Source organism: Epinephelus lanceolatus, chromosome 24, assembly GCF_041903045.1.
Source record: "Epinephelus lanceolatus isolate andai-2023 chromosome 24, ASM4190304v1, whole genome shotgun sequence".
NCBI classification, from domain to species: domain Eukaryota; kingdom Metazoa; phylum Chordata; class Actinopteri; order Perciformes; family Serranidae; genus Epinephelus; species Epinephelus lanceolatus.
Genome location: NC_135757.1, coordinates 494,866 through 517,500, shown reverse-complemented (window position 1 = coordinate 517,500; position 22,635 = coordinate 494,866). Strand labels below are relative to the sequence as shown.

The 22,635-nt window shown below is 42.5% G+C and overlaps 3 protein-coding genes across 4 annotated transcripts in view; 1 reads left to right on the top strand and 2 right to left on the bottom strand.

Moving 5' to 3' along the window:
• LOC144461956 (uncharacterized) overlaps positions 1 to 971 on the bottom strand; it is a 2,545-nt gene extending 1,574 nt beyond the window's left edge. The window contains exon 1 of the mRNA XM_078166009.1: positions 884 to 971. Coding sequence (XP_078022135.1) covers positions 884 to 971 — 88 coding nt within the window. The remainder of the gene's footprint in view (positions 1 to 883) is intronic.
• Positions 157 to 8,987, top strand: LOC144461892 (uncharacterized). Its single transcript, XM_078165788.1, has 4 exons — positions 157 to 1,690; positions 4,068 to 4,151; positions 4,485 to 4,591; positions 4,700 to 8,987. Exons 1-4 carry the CDS (start codon positions 1,333 to 1,335, stop codon positions 4,748 to 4,750), a joined length of 600 nt encoding a protein of 199 aa, XP_078021914.1. The 5' UTR covers positions 157 to 1,332; the 3' UTR covers positions 4,751 to 8,987.
• On the bottom strand, positions 8,761 to 19,049 carry LOC117250002 (uncharacterized). Of its 2 annotated transcripts, XR_013490475.1 has the most exons (5): positions 18,520 to 19,048; positions 15,888 to 16,013; positions 15,600 to 15,709; positions 12,573 to 12,801; positions 8,761 to 11,630 (listed from the first exon to the last, which is right to left on the bottom strand). XR_013490475.1 is itself a non-coding variant. In XM_078165786.1 (4 exons), the coding sequence occupies exons 1-4, from the start codon at positions 18,875 to 18,877 to the stop codon at positions 12,703 to 12,705; spliced, it is 693 nt and encodes a 230-aa protein (XP_078021912.1). In that variant the 5' UTR covers positions 18,878 to 19,049; the 3' UTR covers positions 8,761 to 12,702. The 2 variants fall into 2 exon arrangements, 1 of the variants encoding a protein (XP_078021912.1); XM_078165786.1 differs by having other exon boundaries at positions 8,761 to 12,801; positions 18,520 to 19,049.
• Positions 19,050 to 22,635: the final 3,586 nt, after the last annotated feature.

Below are 22,635 nucleotides of genomic sequence, written 5' to 3'. Positions count from 1 at the left end.
TACGGATTACTGTTAATTTATTATGCTGATCTGTTCTGTACGACATCTATTGCACGTCTGTCCGTCCTGGAAGAGGGATCCCTCCTCAGTTGCTCTTCCTGAGGTTTCTACCATTTTTTTTCCCCGTTAAAGGGTTTTTTGGGGAGTTTTTCCTGATCAGCTGTGAGGGTCATAAGGACAGAGGGATGTCGTATGCTGTAAAGCCCTGTGAGGCAAATTGTGATTTGTGATATTGGGCTTTATAAATAAAATTGATTAATTGATTGATTGATTGACTGGCTACATCCACCGCTACTTGTAATGCTGCTACTTACGGCTACTTTTACTGCCATTCAAAATGCTACTGCTAGTTACTGCAACGACTATGACTTTTCTGGTGAAGCCACAAAAGTCGAGACAATATGAAAACCTGACGAGTTGTTTTGTTTAGCTACGGTCTTTTCCATGTCATGAACTGAGCCCATCTGGATCACCTTTGATCTGGTTAAGCACAGATTTAAGGTGGCAGAGCAGGAGTTTATAATAATGTGATCATGCTGTTCTTAAGTTATGAAAAACTTGTTTGTATTAGTTTGTTTCTTTGAACTCATGATTATAAGAACAACTCTTCCAGTTCTGTCACAAACATTATCACTATCAAACTAATTCAAGTGGATGTTTTTTCACTTGTGGTTTTCTGATAAATTTGTTTTGTTTCGATTTTTAAAAAAGAAAATATATGTGCGATAACATGCTTTTCATGAGTCAAAATGCCCCCAAACTACAAATATTTTGGCAAAAGAATTTTTAAACCAAATTCAATGCTTTGTGAAACTTTTAAAACAGGATGTCAGAGCGCAGACTCATGGCTTTGAGGTCGAGACAGGAAAGTAAAGGTGTTGACTCTGCTGTCTGGGAGACGTTGGTCTGAAAGGTGCTGCAGTCTCTTTATAGTCCAGAAGTGGGAGGGCCACCTTGCAATTTTCATCCATGTTTGTAAAAACGGCACCACCAAAGTCTAATCAGTTCATCGTCGTCATCAAGTTTGTGAGAAAGAGTTGGACGGATGTGCTGCCAGCGCAGACCGCAGTCTTGTGGTCTGATCTGTGTGCCAGCAGTGTGTCTAACATCAGCTCGGCCTCTTGTGGTGAGGTGGTGGGGCGATTAAAGAGGTCTCAGCTTTACTTCCTGTTTTCTAAGTAACATCATCACGGATGACGCAGTGATGATTAGTTCAACAGGTCTGATAAGCAGCAAACAGGAAGTGAAGGACACTTTTTGATCTCTCTGTGAGAGAAGAAGAAGGTTCAGGGCTTCTCTGAGTTTTCAACTGTTCTCTTCTCGTCTCTGATCATGGATCTGGTTTGGACAATCCTCCCGGTGTTCCTGCTGTGTGCCGAGGCCCAGAACCTCACCGTGGTTAAGGCGGAGCTGGGTCAGAACACCACCCTTAACTGCTCTGTGAACATCACGAGCATCCACTGGTATGTAGAGATACGCAGCCAGGTCAGAGGACTCATCGCTGAAACCTTCACTCCAGATCCCAATGATATTCTGTACCACATTTACACCACGCTGAAAACCAAGTACATCGCCATGGGAAACAAACTGCTGATCACGAACATCACATCAGAGGATCACCGCTTTTATTTCTGCGCCACGAAGAAAAAAAGCAACGTTACATTCACAGACACCTTCCACCTCGTCTCAGGTAAGAACCACCACAATTTAACAACACAAGGACTCACAGGTGTTTAAAGTCGTCTTAGGTTCAGAGCTGAAGTCTCTTGGGTTCGATGTGTATTTGACATTTCGTTTAATGCAGGGCTCTCAAGTCTCACGCTTTGAGAGTGTGACACACGCATTTTAACCTTTTCACACTCTCACCGCCACGCCTGGTATTTCTGACGCATAAAAAAAATTATTATGATAACGTCCACCAAGTTACACTGCTATATATGCAGTGGAACGTGTTGCAAGACGCTGTGGATACCGGAGAGCTCAACAAGCGCATGCCACACTCCAGCCAATAAAAATAAGACACAGCTACTTATCAGCCAATCAGAAAATAGCATTGCTGTATCCTGGTGGGACACAGGTGATCTGACTGCAGCAAGAAGAGGGTGCACGCACAAGACGGGGGTGTCTTATCACATGTGTACATTAAGTCACGTCATCATTTGATTTTGTAGCCTACTGAATGAAATGACTTGTTGCACAAAAGGAAAACAACGAGAGCTCTTTCTGCTCCCCTTCTTTCAGAAATGTTGAATTCAATAAACAATTTGTTCTGTTTGAATGAATTTTAGTCTTTTAGTTGTCTTTTATGGTGCAAGTCTTAATATGTGTCACAAACTTCTCAAGTGGCAGCAGCGGTTCACGTCACAAATTTCTGACCTCATCTAGTTAAAACAGCATCTGAAACCACAAACATTTCTCACTTCTAAACCGGATGGGGGGAGGCGTCTGAGTTTTGTTACTTCCACAGATAGACAATCATTCACACTGTGACAAATTACTGTTGCTTTAAAGGGCCAGTGTGTAAAATGGGTTGAAAACAGTGACATCAGTGGTCAAATTCTAGATTGCAGGGCTCACTCGCTCACCCCTCCCGTCGGGTAAATGACGGCGGCCTCGTAGGGACAAAAAGCCTTGCGCAGACAGGAGTTTTTCAGGAGTAGGTCTATAGACTCCGTCCCAAACTCTGACTCTTCTAGCGTAACACACACACTTCATACACACATACTCGTTTACTATACCTAGCGGGTACCCCCCTCTCTCGCAAACTTTATAACTAAAAAAACTTTTCACTACTCTCTATCAACGAACTACTAACACTCTCTGCTGTTTCCTCCTCCTTCTTCCTTCCTTCCACTGTCTTCGTTGGTTTATTTATACACACAAAACGCGTTCTCTGGCTGGCTGGATTGTCCGCTCAGTCTGCCGTACATACATGGCGGCGCAAGATGGCGACCTCTCTAAAGCAAGGCCCTTGCTATATATATATATATATATATATATATATATATAAAAGCATAATTATAAGGCTACGAAAACCAAACGAATTTTATTTTATAGCGATCATACACTTGTATAAACATATTAATGGGTAGAATATTCAGATTCAGATTCAGACTGACAATAAACCATGCCAAATATTACACACTGGCCCTTTAAAACATCATCTGAATCAATGGGTCCTGGAGGTGTCCTGCATGCTCAGGCTTTAGTTGTTGTCGTTGGTTTAAGTATTGACATTTTAAGCGACAGGGAAAAGACCTGGGGCCTCATGTACAGAGGGTAAATATGCACAAAAATGTGGCGTACATCCTTTTCCATGGCAAAGTTCAGATGTATCAAGAGTGAAATGACCGTGGAAATGTGCGGTGCCTCACACCAACTTCATGGCTGGCGTACGCACGTTTCTACAGCTGTTGATCCTTTGGCGACACTTAGAGGTGATGCTGGGAAACTGTTAGAATAAATAAATGTTGTTGTTAACGATATTTTCGGCACCACTTTGCGCATACTTTTCAATCAATCAATCAATCAATTTTATTTATAAAGCCCAATATCACAAATCACAATTTGCCTCACAGGGCTTTACAGCATACGACATCCCTCTGTCCTTATGACCCTCACAGCTGATCAGGAAAAACTCCCCAAAAAACCCTTTAACGGGGAAAAAAAACGGTACTTTTATATCCACTCATCTAACTGCAGACACATGGGTGTGTTAATTGTTTATCAGTGTTAATTGTTTATGTGTCTCTGATGTGCACATCACTCCGAGGACAAATTGTTTTCACATGTATTTATTATAACAGTTTGATTTCAGAGACTGCCTAGACAGTTTCTCCAGATCTGGGTATTTTTAATTGTAAAGTTTCATCTGTGGTTTGCAGAAACGCACATTGCTAACATTTATTCTGGTGACTGGACTCGAGCTGAACCTCATTTTACTTCAAACACACTAAAAAGTTTCAAGAATTAGTTTTTTTTTTCTCTGCAGTCAGTTGATCAGATCAGCAGCTCTCCTCAGTTTCTGTGTTCGTCTGTGTCACATCTTTTTCCACATGATGTGTCAGATGGTGACATCACTCCGCCCAACAAAGATTGTGAAACCCACCATCACCTGCAGCTGCACATCAGGTACATCTCAGCAATAACAGGTAAGACCTCAGACCCACCTCCACCATCTTCTGCGTGTGTCCTTCAGCTCAAACGTGTCTTGTTTTCCTGCTGCTGTAGAGACACTGTCTAATAACTGGATCATGTGTCACTGCAGTACACCAGGCCAACAGCTCATGAAAGAAACAATGGTAATCTACGACCTTTATGTTTCTGAAACTCACTGGTGTCACTGGTACTTTTAATAGGCATGAATCTGATTATTGGTGCTGTCGCTCAGCATTGCTTCGATGAAACAAGACGGACTTCTCCAAGAATATTCATGCAGTGAAAAGTTTGAATGTGAGGTGACTCAACTGATGATCTGTTGGCAGGTTTGGTTTTCATTTCTCTGTGTTTGATGAGGAAGAACTGTAACTACCACCTGACCGACCCGTCACCGTCAACCAATGAGAACCCAGAGACGCTGGAGACGCCGCAAGTAAACACACCACTGCTGTTTATCCTGTGATGTCACTGATACTGCTGTTACTGCTGGCACTACTCGTACACTGTGTACTGTACTCAGTACTCCTGCTGTGTCTGTCAGTATGAGGAGATGCGGCGCAGAGACCTCCTACCAACTGATTCTCCTCAGTAGTGTACTTCCTCCATCCACACTGCCCATACACCGAACACCTGGACACCAACTGCACCAACAGCTGCACACCTGGACACCACCTGGAGGAATCCCCACTGCTGCACTTTAACAAAGAACTTTAACTCGTTCCCTGAGGCTACATCCACACAAACAGATTTTTGTTTTAAAACATAACTGTTGCTACAACAAGTGTCCAAATGACTCCGGTGTGTTGGATCCCCTCAGAAACCTTTAAAATAAAACTCCACACTCACTTCCTGGGACTTATCAGTCAGGAAGTGTCAAGTCAAAACATTATCACTAGGTCTACATACAACAAACATTTTTGTGTAGGTGCTTCGTCGTACCCATCACCATTGTGTCCTCCAGTACTGAATAATGCTCCTGGTGCCTTTGATTTATTGCTGTATTTGCTTTGTGTTGACTTACGATCTGTTTTTTCTTGACCGCCGTGTATTCATGTGTCATTTTCAGTGACAGTTCCACCTCTGGGTTCTATGTCTCAAGTTGGCTTATAATTGCTAATAAAGCTTGAGCTGACGGCCAAAATGGAGAGGTTCCACAAATGGGTTTAAGAAATTTGTAGCCCTCGTTCAAAATGCAACATTTTCTTCGGTGCTTCGGGAGCTGCGTGTTAGTTGCAGTTGCAGTTTACCTCCATGTCTGACAACACTCACATGTAGCTATGACAGTAAACATTGCTTCAAATGTTGCTGAAAAGAAGCTACAAACTTTAAAACATGGATGCTTCACACACAGGAGATCTATACAAGCAGCACAGTTTCAAGATTAGAGTCACCAATTCAGTATCTGACCAAATGTCTCCCCTTCTGTTCCTCAGCTATGACGTTAAAACATGATGATGTCACAGTCAAGCTCATCATTGAATCCAAGTGGATGTTTGTGCCAAATGTGAAGAAAATTCCTTAAGGTGTTCAAGAAATGTGCTTACAAGAAATTTGACAGACCAGGTCACAGTGACCTTCAAACTTTGACCACCAAATTATAATTAGTTCATTTTAAAGTGGACATTTGTGCTGAATTTGGACAAATTCCCTTGAGGCCGTCATCACGACTCACTTGACTCAAGTAACGTAAAGTCTGACTTGAGTGTTGTGAAGTCTGACTCGAGGGTTGTGAAGTCTGACTTGAGTGTTGTGAAGTCTGACTCGAGTGTTGTGAAGTCTGACACGAGGGTTGTGAAGTCTGACTCGAGTGTTGTGAAGTCTGACTCGAGGGTTGTGAAGTCTGACTTGAGTGTTGTGAAGTCTGACTCGAGGGTTGTGAAGTCTGACTCGAGGGTTGTGAAGTCTGACTCAAGGGTTGTGAAGTCTGACTCGAGGGTTGTGAAGTCTGACTCGAGTGTTGTGAAGTCTGACACGAGTGTTGTTAGGTCTGACTCGAGGGTTGTGAAGTCTGACTTGAGTGTTGTGAAGTCTGACTCGAGGGTTGTGAAGTCTGACACGAGGGTTGTGAAGTCTGACTCGAGTGTTGTGAAGTCTGACTTGAGTGTTGTTAGGTCTGACTCGAGGGTTGTGAAGTCTGACTTGAGTGTTGTGAAGTCTGACTCGAGGGTTGTGAAGTCTGACTCGAGGGTTGTGAAGTCTGACACGAGTGTTGTTAGGTCTGACTCGAGGGTTGTGAAGTCTGACTTGAGTGTTGTGAAGTCTGACTCGAGGGTTGTGAAGTCTGACTCGAGGGTTGTGAAGTCTGACTCGAGTGTTGTGAAGTCTGACACGAGGGTTGTGAAGTCTGACACGAGTGTTGTTAGGTCTGACTTGAGTGTTGTGAAGTCTGACTCGAGGGTTGTGAAGTCTGACTCGAGTGTTGTGAAGTCTGACACGAGTGTTGTTAGGTCTGACTCGAGGGTTGTGAAGTCTGACTTGAGTGTTGTGAAGTCTGACTCGAGGGTTGTGAAGTCTGACTCGAGTGTTGTGAAGTCTGACTCGAGTGTTGTGAAGTCTGACACGAGGGTTGTGAAGTCTGACACAAGTGTTGTTAGGTCTGACTCGAGGGTTGTGAAGTCTGACTCGAGGGTTGTGAAGTCTGACTCGAGTGTTGTGGTCAGACTCGTCTGTGTCAGCCTCTCGTGGTGTTCTTCACTTCCTGTGACCTCGGCTGCATCTTGAAAGAGACCAGATCAGGGACACCGATCGCCCTGCAGAGACGTTTCATCACAACACCTCAACAGACGACTGTCACGTCAGGTCACTGTTCCACGTTCCCCACAGGAAGCACACCAAGAACTTCCTGAAAACAAAGCCACTGCTAAAGGCTTGTTGTGGTGGCACAGAGGGAACTGATCAGGTCGTTTAATATCATGGATTAAAACGTGTTTGATATTTAATGATTAGGAAACCTTCCTTAACATTTGTCTTCAGTCTGAAAGACGGACTGTAAGCTACTTCCTGTTAAGCTGGTTTCAGACTGTCAGGTGTGACTCATCAGATCCTCTGAATGTTTCTGTCTTTTCATGACTCAGCAGTTTGCTGATGTTCGACACGACATTTCATCAACAAAGGAACAAAACTAAAAACCTTTTTATTTTTGTTTCTGCGCCGGAGGACGCCGGACCTGAACTGATTAGATTTTGGAGGTAGATCACTGTGACCTCTCATCTGTCTTATTCTCACGAGTGTGAAAATTCAAAAACAGCTAAAGGGTATTTTGTCAAATTTGGCACAAATGTCAACGTTGAGATAAGGATAAACCGATTAGACTTTGGTGGGTAAAGGTCAAAGGTCACTGTGACCTTATATCTGACAAACACCTTGAGGCAATGTTTGTTCAATTTAGCACAAGCGTCCACTTGGACTCAACAATTAACTCATTGATTTTGGTATTCAGAGGTCAAAATTTGAGGTCACTGTGACCTTTTTATCTGTTTCATTTTCATTAGCACAATATTTCAAACAGGCCTTAAGGGAATGCTTTTTTTTTCAATTTGGCACAAACTTCCTCTTGGACTCAACCATCGACTAATAATAAGGTCAAATTTTAAGGTCACTGTGACCTCCTCATAAACGTGGTATCTCATGAACACCACAGGGTATTTTTTTTTTTTTTCAGTTTTGTCACAAACATCCAATTGGACTTACCAAAGACCTGATTAGAATTTGGTGGCCTAAGGTCAAGGTTTGAGGCCACTATGATGTAGTCTGTCTCCTTGTGAGGGCAATATCTCAAGAACGGCTTGAGGGATTTTTTTTGGCGCAAACATCCACTTGAACCCAAAAATGAACTGATTAGAATTTGGTGGTCAAAGAACAAACTTTAAGGTCACTGTGACCTCCTCTGTCTCCTTGTGAACGCGATTTCTCAAGACCACCTTGAGGGAATATTTTTTCAATTCGTCACAAACGTCCACTTGGACTTAAAAATGAACTGATTAGGCTTTGTTGGTCAAAGGTCATGGTGACCTTAGGAAACATCTTTTCATCCATAACTGAAGAATTCATACACTGACAAAACTTGACCCAAATGTCTAACAGGATACAATAATGAGGGTCAAAGGTCAGCTTGACTGTGACATCATCATGTTTTAACATCATATCTCAGGAACAGAAGATTAAAACTCTGATATATAAAAACCTGAACTTTACCTGAACATGTAAGATGTGTTTGTTTCTGTGTAAATAAAGTTCAGAGTAAATCAGGACTTTATTATTTTGGCTCTTTGATGTTGGTTTCAGGTCAGTTTTAAATTTGAGTCCACAGACAGTTTGTTTTTGATAAGGTTCCTCTTTTCACTGACCTCAGACTCACTTCTCTTAATCCTCTCCTTTTAAATAGTTTCTATTTTCAGTAGAAAACCATCTGCGGGGGAAATCCATGAGCGCCTTCACTCTTTAAAGCTTTCTGATTTTAGCAACACACCAATGAAAACTTCTCAGTTCTGAGTGTGACGGACATGAGATACGAAACCTGGGAAATATCAGCGACCGTTGCTCAAATCAATTCAGCCTACTGACAGTAAAGATTAAAAGCAAGAGGATTGGTCACATTAGAGATAATGACTGAAACCTCTTTTTTTAATGAGCCAAACATTAAAATAAAAGTAAAAATCATCAAGAGACTAAACATTTAGTCCTGAATTCATGAACACGAAACAAGTAAAACTACAAAACTACAAGTCAGAGTACTCTGACTTTGAAGAAAGGAAAATAAAGTTATATCACAGATAAACGACCGTGCACAATATTTGGAGACATCACGCCGTCTGGCTGTGTGCTTGCAACCGCCCCCACCAACGGGTGCCTTCAGGAACAGGGGGTTAATTTAAACCACACCTGGCTCTTGGACACACTCCAAGACTGGATCAATACTGTGCATTAGTTCACCAGTGACTCACCATTACAACCACCTATTCTTCACCAAAAAACAAATGTTGCCTTGTGGGGACGTAGGTCCTCATAATGTCAGTGTAAATAATGATTAATGGCCAATCATTAATGTGACTTAGGAGGACATTATGTTAATTACTGTATATTAGTTCCCTAATGACTCCCCATTGCCTTTTAACTACCTATTCTTTACCAAAACACACATTTTAAACCATAGATGTGATGTCTGCCTTGTGGGGACATAGGTCCTCATAATGTAGTGTGTAAACACATTAATAGGTAATTGTTTACATCACCTACAATAATTTACTCTAAATTAGTTTCCTGCTGACTCACCATTATCCTATAACCACTGACTCTTTAAACCACACCTGGCTCTCGGTCCAGATCAGTCTCAGGAGGAGGGTGTCTGGTGGTAATGGTCGAAACATCCTGTGATCCAGAGGTCGACTCCTGATGATGTGTCAAACGGCGCCGTTTTTTATCAACATGCTGAAGTCGAAACAGACGACTTCACAGCTGACTTAGCTAGCGTGCTAGCTGCACGAGCAGAAACAAACAACTATGATTCACTTTATTAATAAGTGTCTGATAATTAAAACAACGCAGTGGTCCTTCCAAAACGAGCCGTGGTTGAAGTTACTATATTCTGTTATGATCAGGGAGTTGAACACAGACGCTAGCTAGCACTAGCATAGTTAGAGAGTTGAAATGTTGACTCCTCCGACTGCTGTGAGGTGATTGGCTGAATGACAACCTGATTAAAAATTGTGAGCTTCTGATTGGCCACAGAGGCAGAAAGATGCCCTGACCTCTTGAGCTCACGTATGTTCACAACTAAAATGGCAGCTCTCCAGCTCTGCACGGGGATGATGTTGCCGCACCCTATACTCGGTGTACCAGTGCAGGAACGGACGCGAGGCCCCAGTGACGTCAGACATGTGCTGTGCTGCCTCGGGGCCGCAGCCCCTCAGCTTCACCAGGCGTAAACTACAAACAATTAAAGGGACAGTGCAGGAAGAGAATGCCTTCGTCTGAAGTTGGCGCCACGCCTCTGCAGACATCTGTCTCTGAGTGTTCATTAACCACCGGACGACAGGAAATAGAGTCAGGTCAAAATACCAGCACACATCTAAAGCACAAAGATTAAATGTGCAGTGTTTTTTTCCTACAGAGGGTCTGAAACCGGCGTGTGGTCGGACGGTGTGGGAGCAGAGCAGCAGATTAACCATCTGATTTAACCTTTAATAAAAACACTTCACACCTCCTCGTTTCCTGTGACAATCAGCCCCACTGGTTTCTATGAAGACTTCAGGTTGAGGTTTTAACACATCTCTGCTGAAGAGTCGAGTTCCTGAAAACTGTTGGCGTGAAGGACCGCAGAGAGACATGGTGTTTGTTTCTATGGTTACTGCTTTATCTTCATCAGAGGTGTTAAAATGCCGCCGACTGCAGCAGCAGCAGATCTAAGGCCCAATTCCAATCCGATCCCTTACAGACTCACTGACTTAGAGGCGCGTTCATGTGAAGTGCGTGAGTGTGTGAGGGCTGTCCCATTGTCAAATCTTTAAGTCAGTGAGTCAGTGAGTGAGCCCTTTATGCCCCCTTACCGTAGGTCAGCATCGATGGGGACTTACGGTAAGGAAATTACCCACAGTTCATAGCGTTGTGACGTCAAATACAGGGGTTGCCCTCGGAACACCGGAAGTAACACGGTCAGCAGATATGCAAACGGTAACATTATGGAAGGAGAGCGAAAAAACAGATAGATAAACAATGAAACATTACATTAACAAGGATTTAAGATGGTACAAAAACACACATGAAGTCAGAGGAATACCAGTGGTTATATTCCACACACAAAGAATATATATCTATATAGATAGATAGATAGATCTATATATATATCTATATATATAGATATATATATATTCTTTGTGTGTGGAATATATGATGACAATAACCAATAAATGATCACGCCCAGAGCCGCCAGTGTCAACAACATTTTGTAGAGAGGGGGATAAGTGCTGTCCCATTCCTATTTGTAGCATCCAGAGCCCTTTCAGACTCTCACACTCAGTCACTTACAGCTGACGTCAGTTAAGTCAGTGAGGGTTCAGGGCTTGAGTCTTTAGGGGCCGGATTGGAATTGGGCCCAAATCTGTCTGTCTGAGTCACATGATCTGGACTTGAATCACATGACCTGGACTTGAGTCACAGATTTAACTGGACCTTTACCATCAGTGATTATTCTGAAGTCTCAGAAGGATGATTCCTTGAATCACAGCTGAAACTCCTGTCAATAACAGCAACAGGAAATGACTCAGAAACCACTTCCTGTTTTCACCCGGCGGTCTGATGGAGACTGTCGCTGAGAAGTGAACAGATAAACACACACATTACTTAAATTCATGTCATGCTGTGTTCACTCTCGAGATTCGTTTGCCGTCTGAATCTTCAGGTTGAGTTTTTCATGTCACATGGTGTCGATCAGCTGATTCATCATCATCATCATCATGTGGCCCCAGCACTCGTGTCTGCGTTTCATCACAGAGGTCAAAAGGTCAGAGACGTCAACTCGAAACTGGACACAAAATTAATTCCTCAAAACTCCCGAGGAAACTTTGTTTTGTCTGAACAGCTGATGTCCAGTCACGTTGACACAGCGACAGCTGAGTGTGTAAACACATTAACCCTTTATGTCACTTACCACATTACTGTACATTAGGTCCTTGGTGACTCACCATTATCTTACTGCCACCGACTTTTCACCAAAAACCAAAGTTTAAACAGAAGATGTGATGGTTTGCCTTGTGGAGACATGCGTCCTCATAATGTCGGTGTGTACAGCCATTAATATATAATTGTTTATGTCACTTAGGAGGACATCACATTCACTTGCCGTACATTTGTTCACCAGTAATTTACCAAAAAACACATTTTGCCTTGTGGGGACGTAGGTCCTCATAATGTCAGGTGAGTCTGTGACAGAGACAGGTGACTCTGTAACAGAGACAGGTGAGTCTGTGACAGAGACAGGTGAGTCTGTAACAGAGACAGGTGAGTCTGTGACAGAGACAGGTGAGTCTGTAACAGAGACAGGTGAGTCTGATAGAGACAGATGAGTCTGACAGAGACAGGTGAGTCTGTGACAGAGACAGGTGAATTAGTGACAGAGACAGGTGAGTCTGTGACAGAGACAGGTGAGTCTGTGACAGAAACAGGTGAATTTGTGACAGAGACAAATTAATTTGTGACAGAGACAGGTGAGTCTGACAAACAGGTGAATTTGTGACAGAGACAGGTGAGTCTGACAAACAGGTGAATTTGTGACAGAGACAGGTGAGTCTGACAAACAGGTGAATTTGTGACAGAGACAGGTGTATTAGTGACAGAGACAGGTGAGACACAGTTCTTATATTCAGAGAAACAAACATAAAGCTAATTTTTAATGAATTAAAACAACATGATGACGTCACCTTTAGTCTTGGACCACCTTAAACCTGTCCCTGTCCCTGAGCAGATTTAAGGTGGCCCAACAAAGATCACAGCTCATCGGGGCGACTTGACAGGTGTCCCTGACAGAAAAGTCGAGGTGCGGTCCAGGTGTCAGTACTGGGGCAGTGTGGACTGAGGCAGCTGGGCTTTGTAGTAGATACACTCTGAAGACACAGCAGCTGGGGGCGCTCTGAGCTGGATCTCCTCGTACTGAAACACACAGCAGTAGCAGTTACTCAGAGTAGCATTAGCGATAGCATTAGCAGGTAGCAGTAACTAGCATTAGCATTGGTAACAGCATTAACTGTAGCAGTAACTAGCAGTAGCATAAGTAGTAGCATTAGCACATGGCAGTAACTAGCAGTAGCTTTAGAAGAAGCATTAGCAATAGCATCATGAGTAGCATTAGCATTAGTTCCAGTAGTAGCATTAGAAGTAGTTCCAGTAGTAGCATTAGAAGTAGTTCCAGTAGTAGCATTAGCATTAGTTCCAGTAGTAGCATTAGAAGTAGTTCCAGTAGTAGCATTAGAAGTAGTTCCAGTAGTAGCATTAGCATTAGTTCCAGTAGTAGCATTAGAAGTAGTTCCAGTAGTAGCATTAGAAGTAGTTTCAGTAGTAGCATTAGCATTAGTTCCAGTAGTAGAATTAGCAATAGTTCCAGTAGTAGCATTAGAAGTAGTTTCAGTAGTAGCATTAGCATTAGTTCCAGTAGTAGAATTAGCAATAGTTCCAGTAGTAGCATTAGCAGTAGTTCCAGTAGTAACATTAGCATTAGTTCCAGTAGTAACATTAGCATTAGTTCCAGTAGTAGCATTAGCATTAGTTCCAGTAGTAGCATTAGAAGTAGTTCCAGTAGTAGCATTAGAAGTAGTTCCAGTAGTAGCATTAGTATTAGTTCCAGTAGTAGCATTAGCTTTAGTTCCAGTAGTAGCATTAGCATTAGTTCCAGTAGTAACATTAGCATTAGTTCCAGTAGTAGCATTAGCAATAGTTCCAGTAGTAGCATTAGCAGTAGTTCCAGTAGTAACATTAGCATTAGTTCCAGTAGTAGAATTAGCAATAGTTCCAGTAGTAGCATTAGCAGTAGTTCCAGTAGTAACATTAGAAGTAGTTCCAGTAGTAACATTAGCATTAGTTCCAGTAGTAGAATTAGCATTAGTTCCAGTAGTAGCATTAGCATTAGTTCCAGTAGTACCATTAGAAGTAGTTCCAGTAGTAACATTAGCATTAGTTCCAGTAGTAGAATTAGCAGTAGTTCCAGTAGTAGCATTAGCAGTAGTTCCAGTTGTAACATTAGCAGTAGTTCCAGTAGTAGCATTAGCATTAGTTCCAGTAGTAGCATTAGAAGTAGTTTCAGTAGTAGCATTAGCATTAGTTCCAGTAGTAGAATTAGCAATAGTTCCAGTAGTAGCATTAGCATTAGTTCCAGTAGTAGCATTAGAAGTAGTTCCAGTAGTAGCATTAGCAGTAGTTCCAGTAGTAGAATTAGCAATAGTTCCAGTAGTAGCATTAGCAGTAGTTCCAGTTGTAACATTAGCATTAGTTCCAGTAGTAGCATTAGCAGTAGTTCCAGTAATAGAATTAGCAGTAGTTCCAGTAGTAGCATTAGCAGTAGTTCCAGTAGTAACATTAGCATTAGTTCCAGTAGTAGCATTAGCAGTAGTTCCAGTAGTAACATTAGCATTAGTTCCAGTAGTAGAATTAGCAGTAGTTCCAGTAGTAGCATTAGCAGTAGTTCCAGTTGTAACATTAGCATTAGTTCCAGTAGTAGCATTAGCATTAGTTCCAGTAGTAGCATTAGCATTAGTTCCAGTAGTAGCATTAGCATTAGTTCCAGTAGTAGCATTAGAAGTAGTTTCAGTAGTAGCATTAGCATTAGTTCCAGTAGTAGAATTAGCAATAGTTCCAGTAGTAGCATTAGCAGTAGTTCCAGTTGTAACATTAGCATTAGTTCCAGTAGTAGCATTAGCAGTAGTTCCAGTAATAGAATTAGCAGTAGTTCCAGTAGTAGCATTAGCAGTAGTTCCAGTTGTAACATTAGCATTAGTTCCAGTAGTAACATTAGCAGTAGTTCCAGTAATAGAATTAGCAATAGTTCCAGTAGTAGCATTAGCAGTAGTTCCAGTTGTAACATTAGCATTAGTTCCAGTAGTAGCATTAGCAGTAGTTCCAGTAATAGAATTAGCAGTAGTTCCAGTAGTAGCATTAGCAGTAGTTCCAGTAGTAGAATTAACAGTAGTTTCAGTAGTACCATTAGAAGTAGTTCCAGTAGTAGAATTAGCATTAGTTCCAGCAGTAGCATTAGCAGTAGTTCCAGTAGTAACATTAGCATTAGTTCCAGTAGTAGCATTAGCAGTAGTTCCAGTTGTAACATTAGCATTAGTTCCAGTAGTAGCATTAGCAGTAGTTCCAGTAGTAGCATTAGCATTAGTTCCAGTAGTAGAATTAGCAGTAGTTCCAGTAGTAGCATTAGAAGTAGTTCCAGTTGTAACATTAGCATTAGTTCCAGTAGTAGCATTAGCAGTAGATCCAGTAGTAGCATTAGCAGTAGTTCCAGTTGTAACATTAGCATTAGTTCCAGTAGTAGCATTAGCAGTAGTTCCAGTAGTAGCATTAGCATTAGTTCCAGTAGTAGAATTAGCAATAGTTCCAGTAGTAGCATTAGCAGTATTTCCTTTAGTAACATTAGCATTAGTTCCAGTAGTAGCATTAGCAATAGTTCCAGTAGTAGCATTAGCAGTAGTTCCAGTAGTAACATTAGCATTAGTTCCAGTAGTAGCATTAGCAGTAGATCTAGTAGTAGCATTAGCAGTAGTTCCAGTTGTAACATTAGCATTAGTTCCAGTAGTAGCATTAGCAGTAGTTCCAGTAGTAGCATTAGCATTAGTTCCAGTTGTAACATGTAGCATTAGCATTAGATCCAGTAGTAGCACGTAGCATTAGCAGTCGTTGAAGTAGCAAGAGCAGTCTCAGTGACAGCACAGTATAAACAGCAGTGGTTTGTTTACCTGTGGCGTCTCCAGCGTCTCTGCGCTCTGATTGGTTGACTGTGGTGAGTCAGTCACCTGGTAGTTACACGTCTTCTTCTTCTTCAAACACACAGAGGTAAAAACCACACCTGCCGACACATCACCAGGTAAGTTACCTCACCTCCGGATATGTAAACACACACAAACAGACACGTCATTTGGAACAAACAACTGAACTTTGACTCTGGTCAACAGGAAGTGACAGACGGAGAGGTCTCTTTAAGCTTGTTCACACACACAGAAGCTGTCCGCTAACAGCACACTGACCTGTTAGCACGAGAAAGAGGAGGACGTTCAGGATGAAGGAGCTGTAGACGACAGGCTCATTCCACCACACACTGCAGCTGCACTGCTGCTTCTCTGATCCACAGTCGTCTTTGACCGCCGCTCCGTCTGGAGACAGACAGGCGACAGACTGAGGACAGCTGCCGTAACCGAAAGTCATCTGACAGCCAAACAAACTTCACATAGGACAGTTTTAGTGAAATAGCTAATCATAGCAATAGCATTAGCATTTACGAGTAATAGCATTAGAATGTAGCAGTAGCTAGTAGTAGACATAAAAAATTGGATGAGCACCAATTTCCTGATGTTAAATTCAGACAAAACTGAAGTTATTGTTCTTGGCCCCAAACAACTCAGAGACTCTTTATCTGATGACATAGTTTCTCTACATGGCATTGCTCTGGCCTCTAGCACTACCCTAAGAAACCTCGGAGTAATATTTGATCAAGATTTGTCTTTTAATTCTCATTTAAAACAAACCTCACGGACTGCATTTTTTCATCTGCGTAATATTGCGAAAATTAGGCCTATCCTGACCCGAAAAGATGCAGAAAAATTGGTCCACGCTTTTGTTACCTCAAGGCTGGATTACTGTAACTCTCTATTATCAGGTAGCTCTAGTAAGTCCTTAAAAACTCTCCAGCTAATTCAGAATGCAGCAGCACGTGTACTAACAGGAACTAAGAAACAAGATCATATTTCTCCTGTTTTAGCTTCGCTGCACTGGCTCCCTGTAAAATCCAGAATTGAATTTAAAATCCTACTGTTAACTTATAAAGCTCTAAATGGTCAAGCTCCGTCATATCTTAGAGAGCTCATAGTGCCATATTATCCCACCAGAACACTGCGCTCTGAGAACGCAGGGTTACTCGTGGTCCCTAAAGTCTCCAAAAGTAGATCAGGAGCCAGAGCCTTCAGCTATCAGGCTCCTCTCCTGTGGAATCATCTTCCTGTTACGGTCCGGGAGGCAGACACCGTCTCCACATTTAAGACTAGACTTAAGACTTTCCTCTTTGATAAAGCTTATAGTTAGGGCTGGCTCAGGCTTGCCCTGTACCAGCCCCTAGTTAGGCTGACTTAGGCCTAGTCTGCCGGAGGACCCCCTATAATACACCGGGCTCCCTCTCTCTCCTTCTCTCTCTCTCTCTCTCTCTCTCTCTCTCTCGTATTCTATTACTGCATCTTGCTAACTCGGCCATTCTGGATGTCACTAACTCGGCTTCTTCTCCGGAGCCTTTGTGCTCCACTGTCTCTCAGATTAACTCATATCACAGCGGTGCCTGGACAGCGTGACGTGTGTGGTTGTGCTGCTGCCGTGGTCCTGCCAGATGCCTCCTGCTGCTGCTGCCATCATTAGTCATTAGTCATACTTCTACTGTTATTATACACATGACTATTGTCACACATGTATACTGCCAGATATTAATACATACTTTCAACATATTGTACCACAGTAGCCAGAACTGTAACTATAATATTATTACTTTCAATAATGTTGTTGTAACCTACTGTCATTACCTGCATCTCTCTCTCTCTCTCTGTCTCATTGTGTCATATGGATTACTGTTAATTTATTATGCTGATCTGTTCTGTACGACATCTATTGCACGTCTGTCCGTCCTGGAAGAGGGATCCCTCCTCAGTTGCTCTTCCTGAGGTTTCTACCGTTTTTTTTCCCCGTTAAAGGGTTTTTTTGGGGAGTTTTTCCTGATCAGCTGTGAGGGTCATAAGGACAGAGGGATGTCGTATGCTGTAAAGCCCTGTGAGGCAAATTGTGATTTGTGATATTGGGCTTTATAAATAAAATTGATTGATTGATTGATTGATTGATTGATAGTCTGGTGACCTGTCCAGGGTGAACCCTGCCTCTCACCCAGTGTCAGCTGGGATAGGCTCCACCCCCCTGTGACTCCTAGCAGGATAAGCGGTTAAGGAAAATGAATGAATGAACGTAGTTGTCCCTCCATTGTGACATTAGAAAGTGTCACATTTATCTTGCAAGTGTACTCTTCTTCAACGTTTGCTTTACTTCCTGGATTTTTCCCACATGGAAATTCTGACCAATCAAGAGCAGCTTTCTCACACAAGGCATTTGATCTGGTCCTCTTGTAAATGCTGCCGTGAGAACACCAACCAACTCTAGGCAATTATACAACTTTGGAACAACATGAGTTCCTGATTGAGACCAAAGGAGACGACTCTAGGGCTGACAGCAGCCTGAATACCAACAGTCCTGCCGCTCGTCTTGCTGGTCTGACGCACGCTGAGCCCCGATGGCGAGCAGAAATTTATCACACAGTTTTGGGGAAGTTAACGATAGATCATCTCACAGAAGTCTTGGTGTGTTTACATGGTGTCATACTCTCTTGAAATAAATGATGTAACTTCCTCTTGTGTTAAAAACGAATCCAGACTTACAGTTCTGACAGTTGTTTGTTTTCAGATGAAGCAAAACAAACTTCGATTTTAAAGTACAGCTCATCTGGAGGTCATGACCCCTGAAGTCTGTCCCCTCACAGGTATTAACAACCATATATCCAACTTCCTGTTAACTCTATGATCAGCAGACTAAATGTCTCATCATAGGTTTTCACTAAGAAGTGTTCGTACTCACCTGAGACGAGGTGGAAGGTGTCTGTGAATGTAACGTTGCTTTTTTTCTTCGTGGCGCAGAAATAAAAGCGGTGATCCTCTGATGTGATGTTCGTGATCAGCAGTTTGTTTCCCATGGCGATGTACTTGGTTTTCAGCGTGGTGTAAATGTGGGACAGAATATCGTTGGGATCTGGAGTGAAGGTTTCAGCGATGAGTCCTCTGACCTGGCTGCGTATCTCTACATACCAGTGGATGCTCGTGATGTTCACAGAGCAGTTAAGGGTGGTGTTCTGACCCAGCTCCGCCTTAACCACGGTGAGGTTCTGGGCCTCGGCACACAGCAGGAACACCGGGAGAAATGTCCAAACCAGATCCATGATCAGAGACGAGAACTGTCTGACACATAGCAGCTCTCATCTGAAACTTCTTCTTTCACAGAGAGATAAAAACTGCTCCCCACTTCCTGTTTCACAAGGTGACGGTGTTATTTATAAAAATCTGATGATCTAAACCACAAAGACCAAGAATGCCTCATCATGCGCTCAGCAACCGGAAGTGAAACTTGTTCACCCATCCCCTGCCCTCTGCCAAGGAAGCTGCGGCCTTGAGTCGGGCTCAGAAAACAGATTTAAGTCCTTTCTTAAAAATAATAAAGACACCATGATACTGCTGCCTTCACTGACTGTCAGAGCACTGAGTACTACAGATAATAACACAGTGACACTGCTGCCTTCACTGACCGTCACAGCACTTAGTACTGCAGATAATAAGTGACATTGCTGCCTTCACTGACCGTCAGAGCACTTAGTACTGCAGATAATAACACAGTGACACTGCTGCCTTCACTGACCGTCAGAGCACTGAGTACTGCAGATAATAACAGTGATACTGCTGCCTTCACTGACCGTCAGAGCACTGAGTACTGCAGATAATAACACAGTGACACTGCTGCCTTCACTGACCGTCACAGCACTTAGTACTGCAGATAATAAGTGACATTGCTGCCTTCACTGACCGTCAGAGCACTTAGTACTGCAGATAATAACACAGTGACACTGCTGCCTTCACTGACCGTCAGAGCACTGAGTACTGCAGATAATAACAGTGATACTGCTGCCTTCACTGACCGTCAGAGCACTGAGTACTCCAGATAATAACACAGTGACACTGCTGCCTTCACTGACCGTCAGAGCACTTAGTACTGCAGATAATAACACAGTGACACTGCTGCCTTCACTGACCGTCAGAGCACTGAGTACTGCAGATAATAACAGTGATACTGCTGCCTTCACTGACCGTCAGAGCACTGAGTACTGCAGATAATAACACAGTGACACTGCTGCCTTCACTGACCGCCAGAGCACTGAGTACTACAGATAATAACAACAACAGTACATCAGTAGTGTGAGTTGAAGCAGTTGTAACAGTGGTAACAGTGGTAACAGTAGCAACAGTAGCAACAGTGGTAACAGTGGTAACAGTAGCAACAGTGGTAACAGTGGTAACAGTAGCAACAGTGGTAACAGTGGTAACAGTAGCAACAGTAGCAACAATGGTAACAGTGGTAACAGTAGCAACAATGGTAACAGTTGTAACAGTAGCAACAGTAGTAACAGTTGTAACAGTGTTAACAGTAGCAACAGTGATAACAGTTGTAACAGTGGTAACAGTAGCAACAGTGGCAACAGTAGCAACAGTAGCAACAGTGATAACAGTTGTAACAGTGGTAACAGTAGCAACAGTGGCAACAGTAGCAACAGTAGCAACAGTGATAACAGTTGTAACAGTGGTAACAGTAGCAACAGTGGTAACAGTGGTAACAGTAGCAACAGTGGCAACAGTAGCAACAGTGATAACAGTTGTAACAGTGGTAACAGTAGCAACAGTGGTAACAGTGGTAACAGTAGCAACAGTGGTAACAGTGGCAACAGTAGCAACAGTGATAACAGTTGTAACAGTAGCAACAGTGGTAACAGTGGTAACAGTAGCAACAGTGGTAACAGTGGTAACAGTAGCAACAGTGGTAACAGTGGTAACAGTAGCAACAGTAGCAACAGTGGTAACAGTAGCAACAGTGGTAACAGTGGTAACAGTAGCAACAGTAGCAACAGTGGTAACAGTAGCAACAGTGGTAACAGTGGTAACAGTGGTAACAGTAGCAACAGTGATAACAGTTGTAACAGTGGTAACAGTAGCAACAGTGGTAACAGTAGCAACAGTGGTAACAGTGGTAACAGTGGTAACAGTAGCAACAGTGATAACAGTTGTAACAGTGGTAACAGTAGCAACAGTGGTAACAGTGGTAACAGTAGCAACAGTGATAACAGTTGTAACAGTGGTAACAGTAGCAACAGTGGTAACAGTGGTAACAGTAGCAACAGTGGCAACAGTAGCAACAGTGATAACAGTTGTAACAGTGGTAACAGTAGCAACAGTGGTAACAGTGGTAACAGTAGCAACAGTGGTAACAGTGGCAACAGTAGCAACAGTGATAACAGTTGTAACAGTAGCAACAGTGGTAACAGTGGTAACAGTAGCAACAGTGGTAACAGTGGTAACAGTAGCAACAGTGGTAACAGTGGTAACAGTAGCAACAGTAGCAACAGTGGTAACAGTAGCAACAGTGGTAACAGTGGTAACAGTAGCAACAGTAGCAACAGTGGTAACAGTAGCAACAGTGGTAACAGTGGTAACAGTGGTAACAGTAGCAACAGTGATAACAGTTGTAACAGTGGTAACAGTAGCAACAGTGGTAACAGTAGCAACAGTGGTAACAGTGGTAACAGTGGTAACAGTAGCAACAGTGATAACAGTTGTAACAGTGGTAACAGTAGCAACAGTGGTAACAGTGGCAACAGTAGCAACAGTGGTAACAGTGGTTCCAGTAAAACCAGTATTGGAGTATCATTATTGTCAGAAGAAACACTGAAGTACTTCTGTAAAAGTTGAACCACTGATACTATCAGCAGTAGTAATATTAACAGTAACAGTGTCTTCACTCACACAGACTAATAAAGTTTGACTCATTCAACATCAGAGCTGACATGGTGTCATGGTGACATATTGACATAATGACATGGTGTTGTGGCGACATGGTGACAGTGACATGATGTGATGGTGACATGATAACGTGGTGTCATGGTGACGTGGTGTCACAATGTCATGGTGACATATGACATGGTGTCGTGGCGATGTAATAACATAGTGACATGATGTCATGGTGACAGTGACACGATGTCATAGTGATGTGTCATGGTGACATAGTTTCATGATAACGTGGTGTCATGGTGACGTGGTGTCACAATGTCATGGTGACATGGTGTCATTATGTCATGGTGACATGGTGTCATAATGTCATGGTGACAGTGTCATTATGTCATGGTGACACAGTGTCATTATGTCATGGTGTCATAGTGTCATGTCATGTTGACATAGTGTCATTATGTCATGTTGACACAGTGTCATTATGTCATGGTGTCATAGTGTCATTATGTCATGGTGTCATAGTGTCATTATGTCATGGTGACATAGTGTCATGTCATGGTGTCATAGTGTCATTATGTCATGGTGACATAATGACATGGTGTCGTGGTGACATGGTGTCATAGTGTCATTATGTCATGGTGTCATAGTGTCATTATGTCATGGTGACATAATGACATGGTGTAATGGTGACATGGTGTCATAGTGTCATTATGTCATGGTGTCATAGTGTCATTATGTCATGGTGACATAATGACATGGTGTCGTGGTGACATGGTGTAATGGTGACATGGTGTCATAGTGTCATTATGTCATGATGACAATCAGAGGAAATGCAGAGGAAATTGCTAATGAGTTTTTTTTTGTTAATGTGGGCCCAAATTTAGCAAGGGAAATTAGAGATGTAGACCATAATTATGATTTTGCATTCAACAGTAACAATTCAATGTTCCTTGGTGGAATTTGTGAGAGTGATGTATTAGAAGTGGTCCGAAAGTTTACGAATAAAAAATCCGCAGATGATAATACTATTGATATGTCACTTATAAAGGAAGTAATGGACTGTGTCCTCAAACCATTTACTTATATATGTAATAAATCCTTTCAAACAGGTATTTTTCCTGATAAGATGAAACTGTAGCAACTGGCTAAG

Bases quoted from the DNA above. Each gene is read 5' to 3' on its own strand.
- LOC117250002 (XM_078165786.1), bottom strand. From the start codon at position 18,877: ATGGATCTGGTTTGGACATTTCTCCCGGTGTTCCTGCTGTGTGCCGAG. The intron at 15,710-15,887 runs GTCAGTGTGCTG...ATGTGTCGGCAG, and splicing joins CCTCTTTCTCGTGCTAACAG to GTGTGGTTTTTACCTCTGTG. The intron at 12,802-15,599 runs GTAAACAAACCA...TGTGTGTTTCAG, and splicing joins AGACGCTGGAGACGCCACAG to TACGAGGAGATCCAGCTCAG.
- LOC144461892 (XM_078165788.1), top strand. From the start codon at position 1,333: ATGGATCTGGTTTGGACAATCCTCCCGGTGTTCCTGCTGTGTGCCGAG. The intron at 1,691-4,067 runs GTAAGAACCACC...ATGATGTGTCAG, and splicing joins CACCTTCCACCTCGTCTCAG to ATGGTGACATCACTCCGCCC. The intron at 4,592-4,699 runs GTAAACACACCA...TGTGTCTGTCAG, and splicing joins AGACGCTGGAGACGCCGCAA to TATGAGGAGATGCGGCGCAG.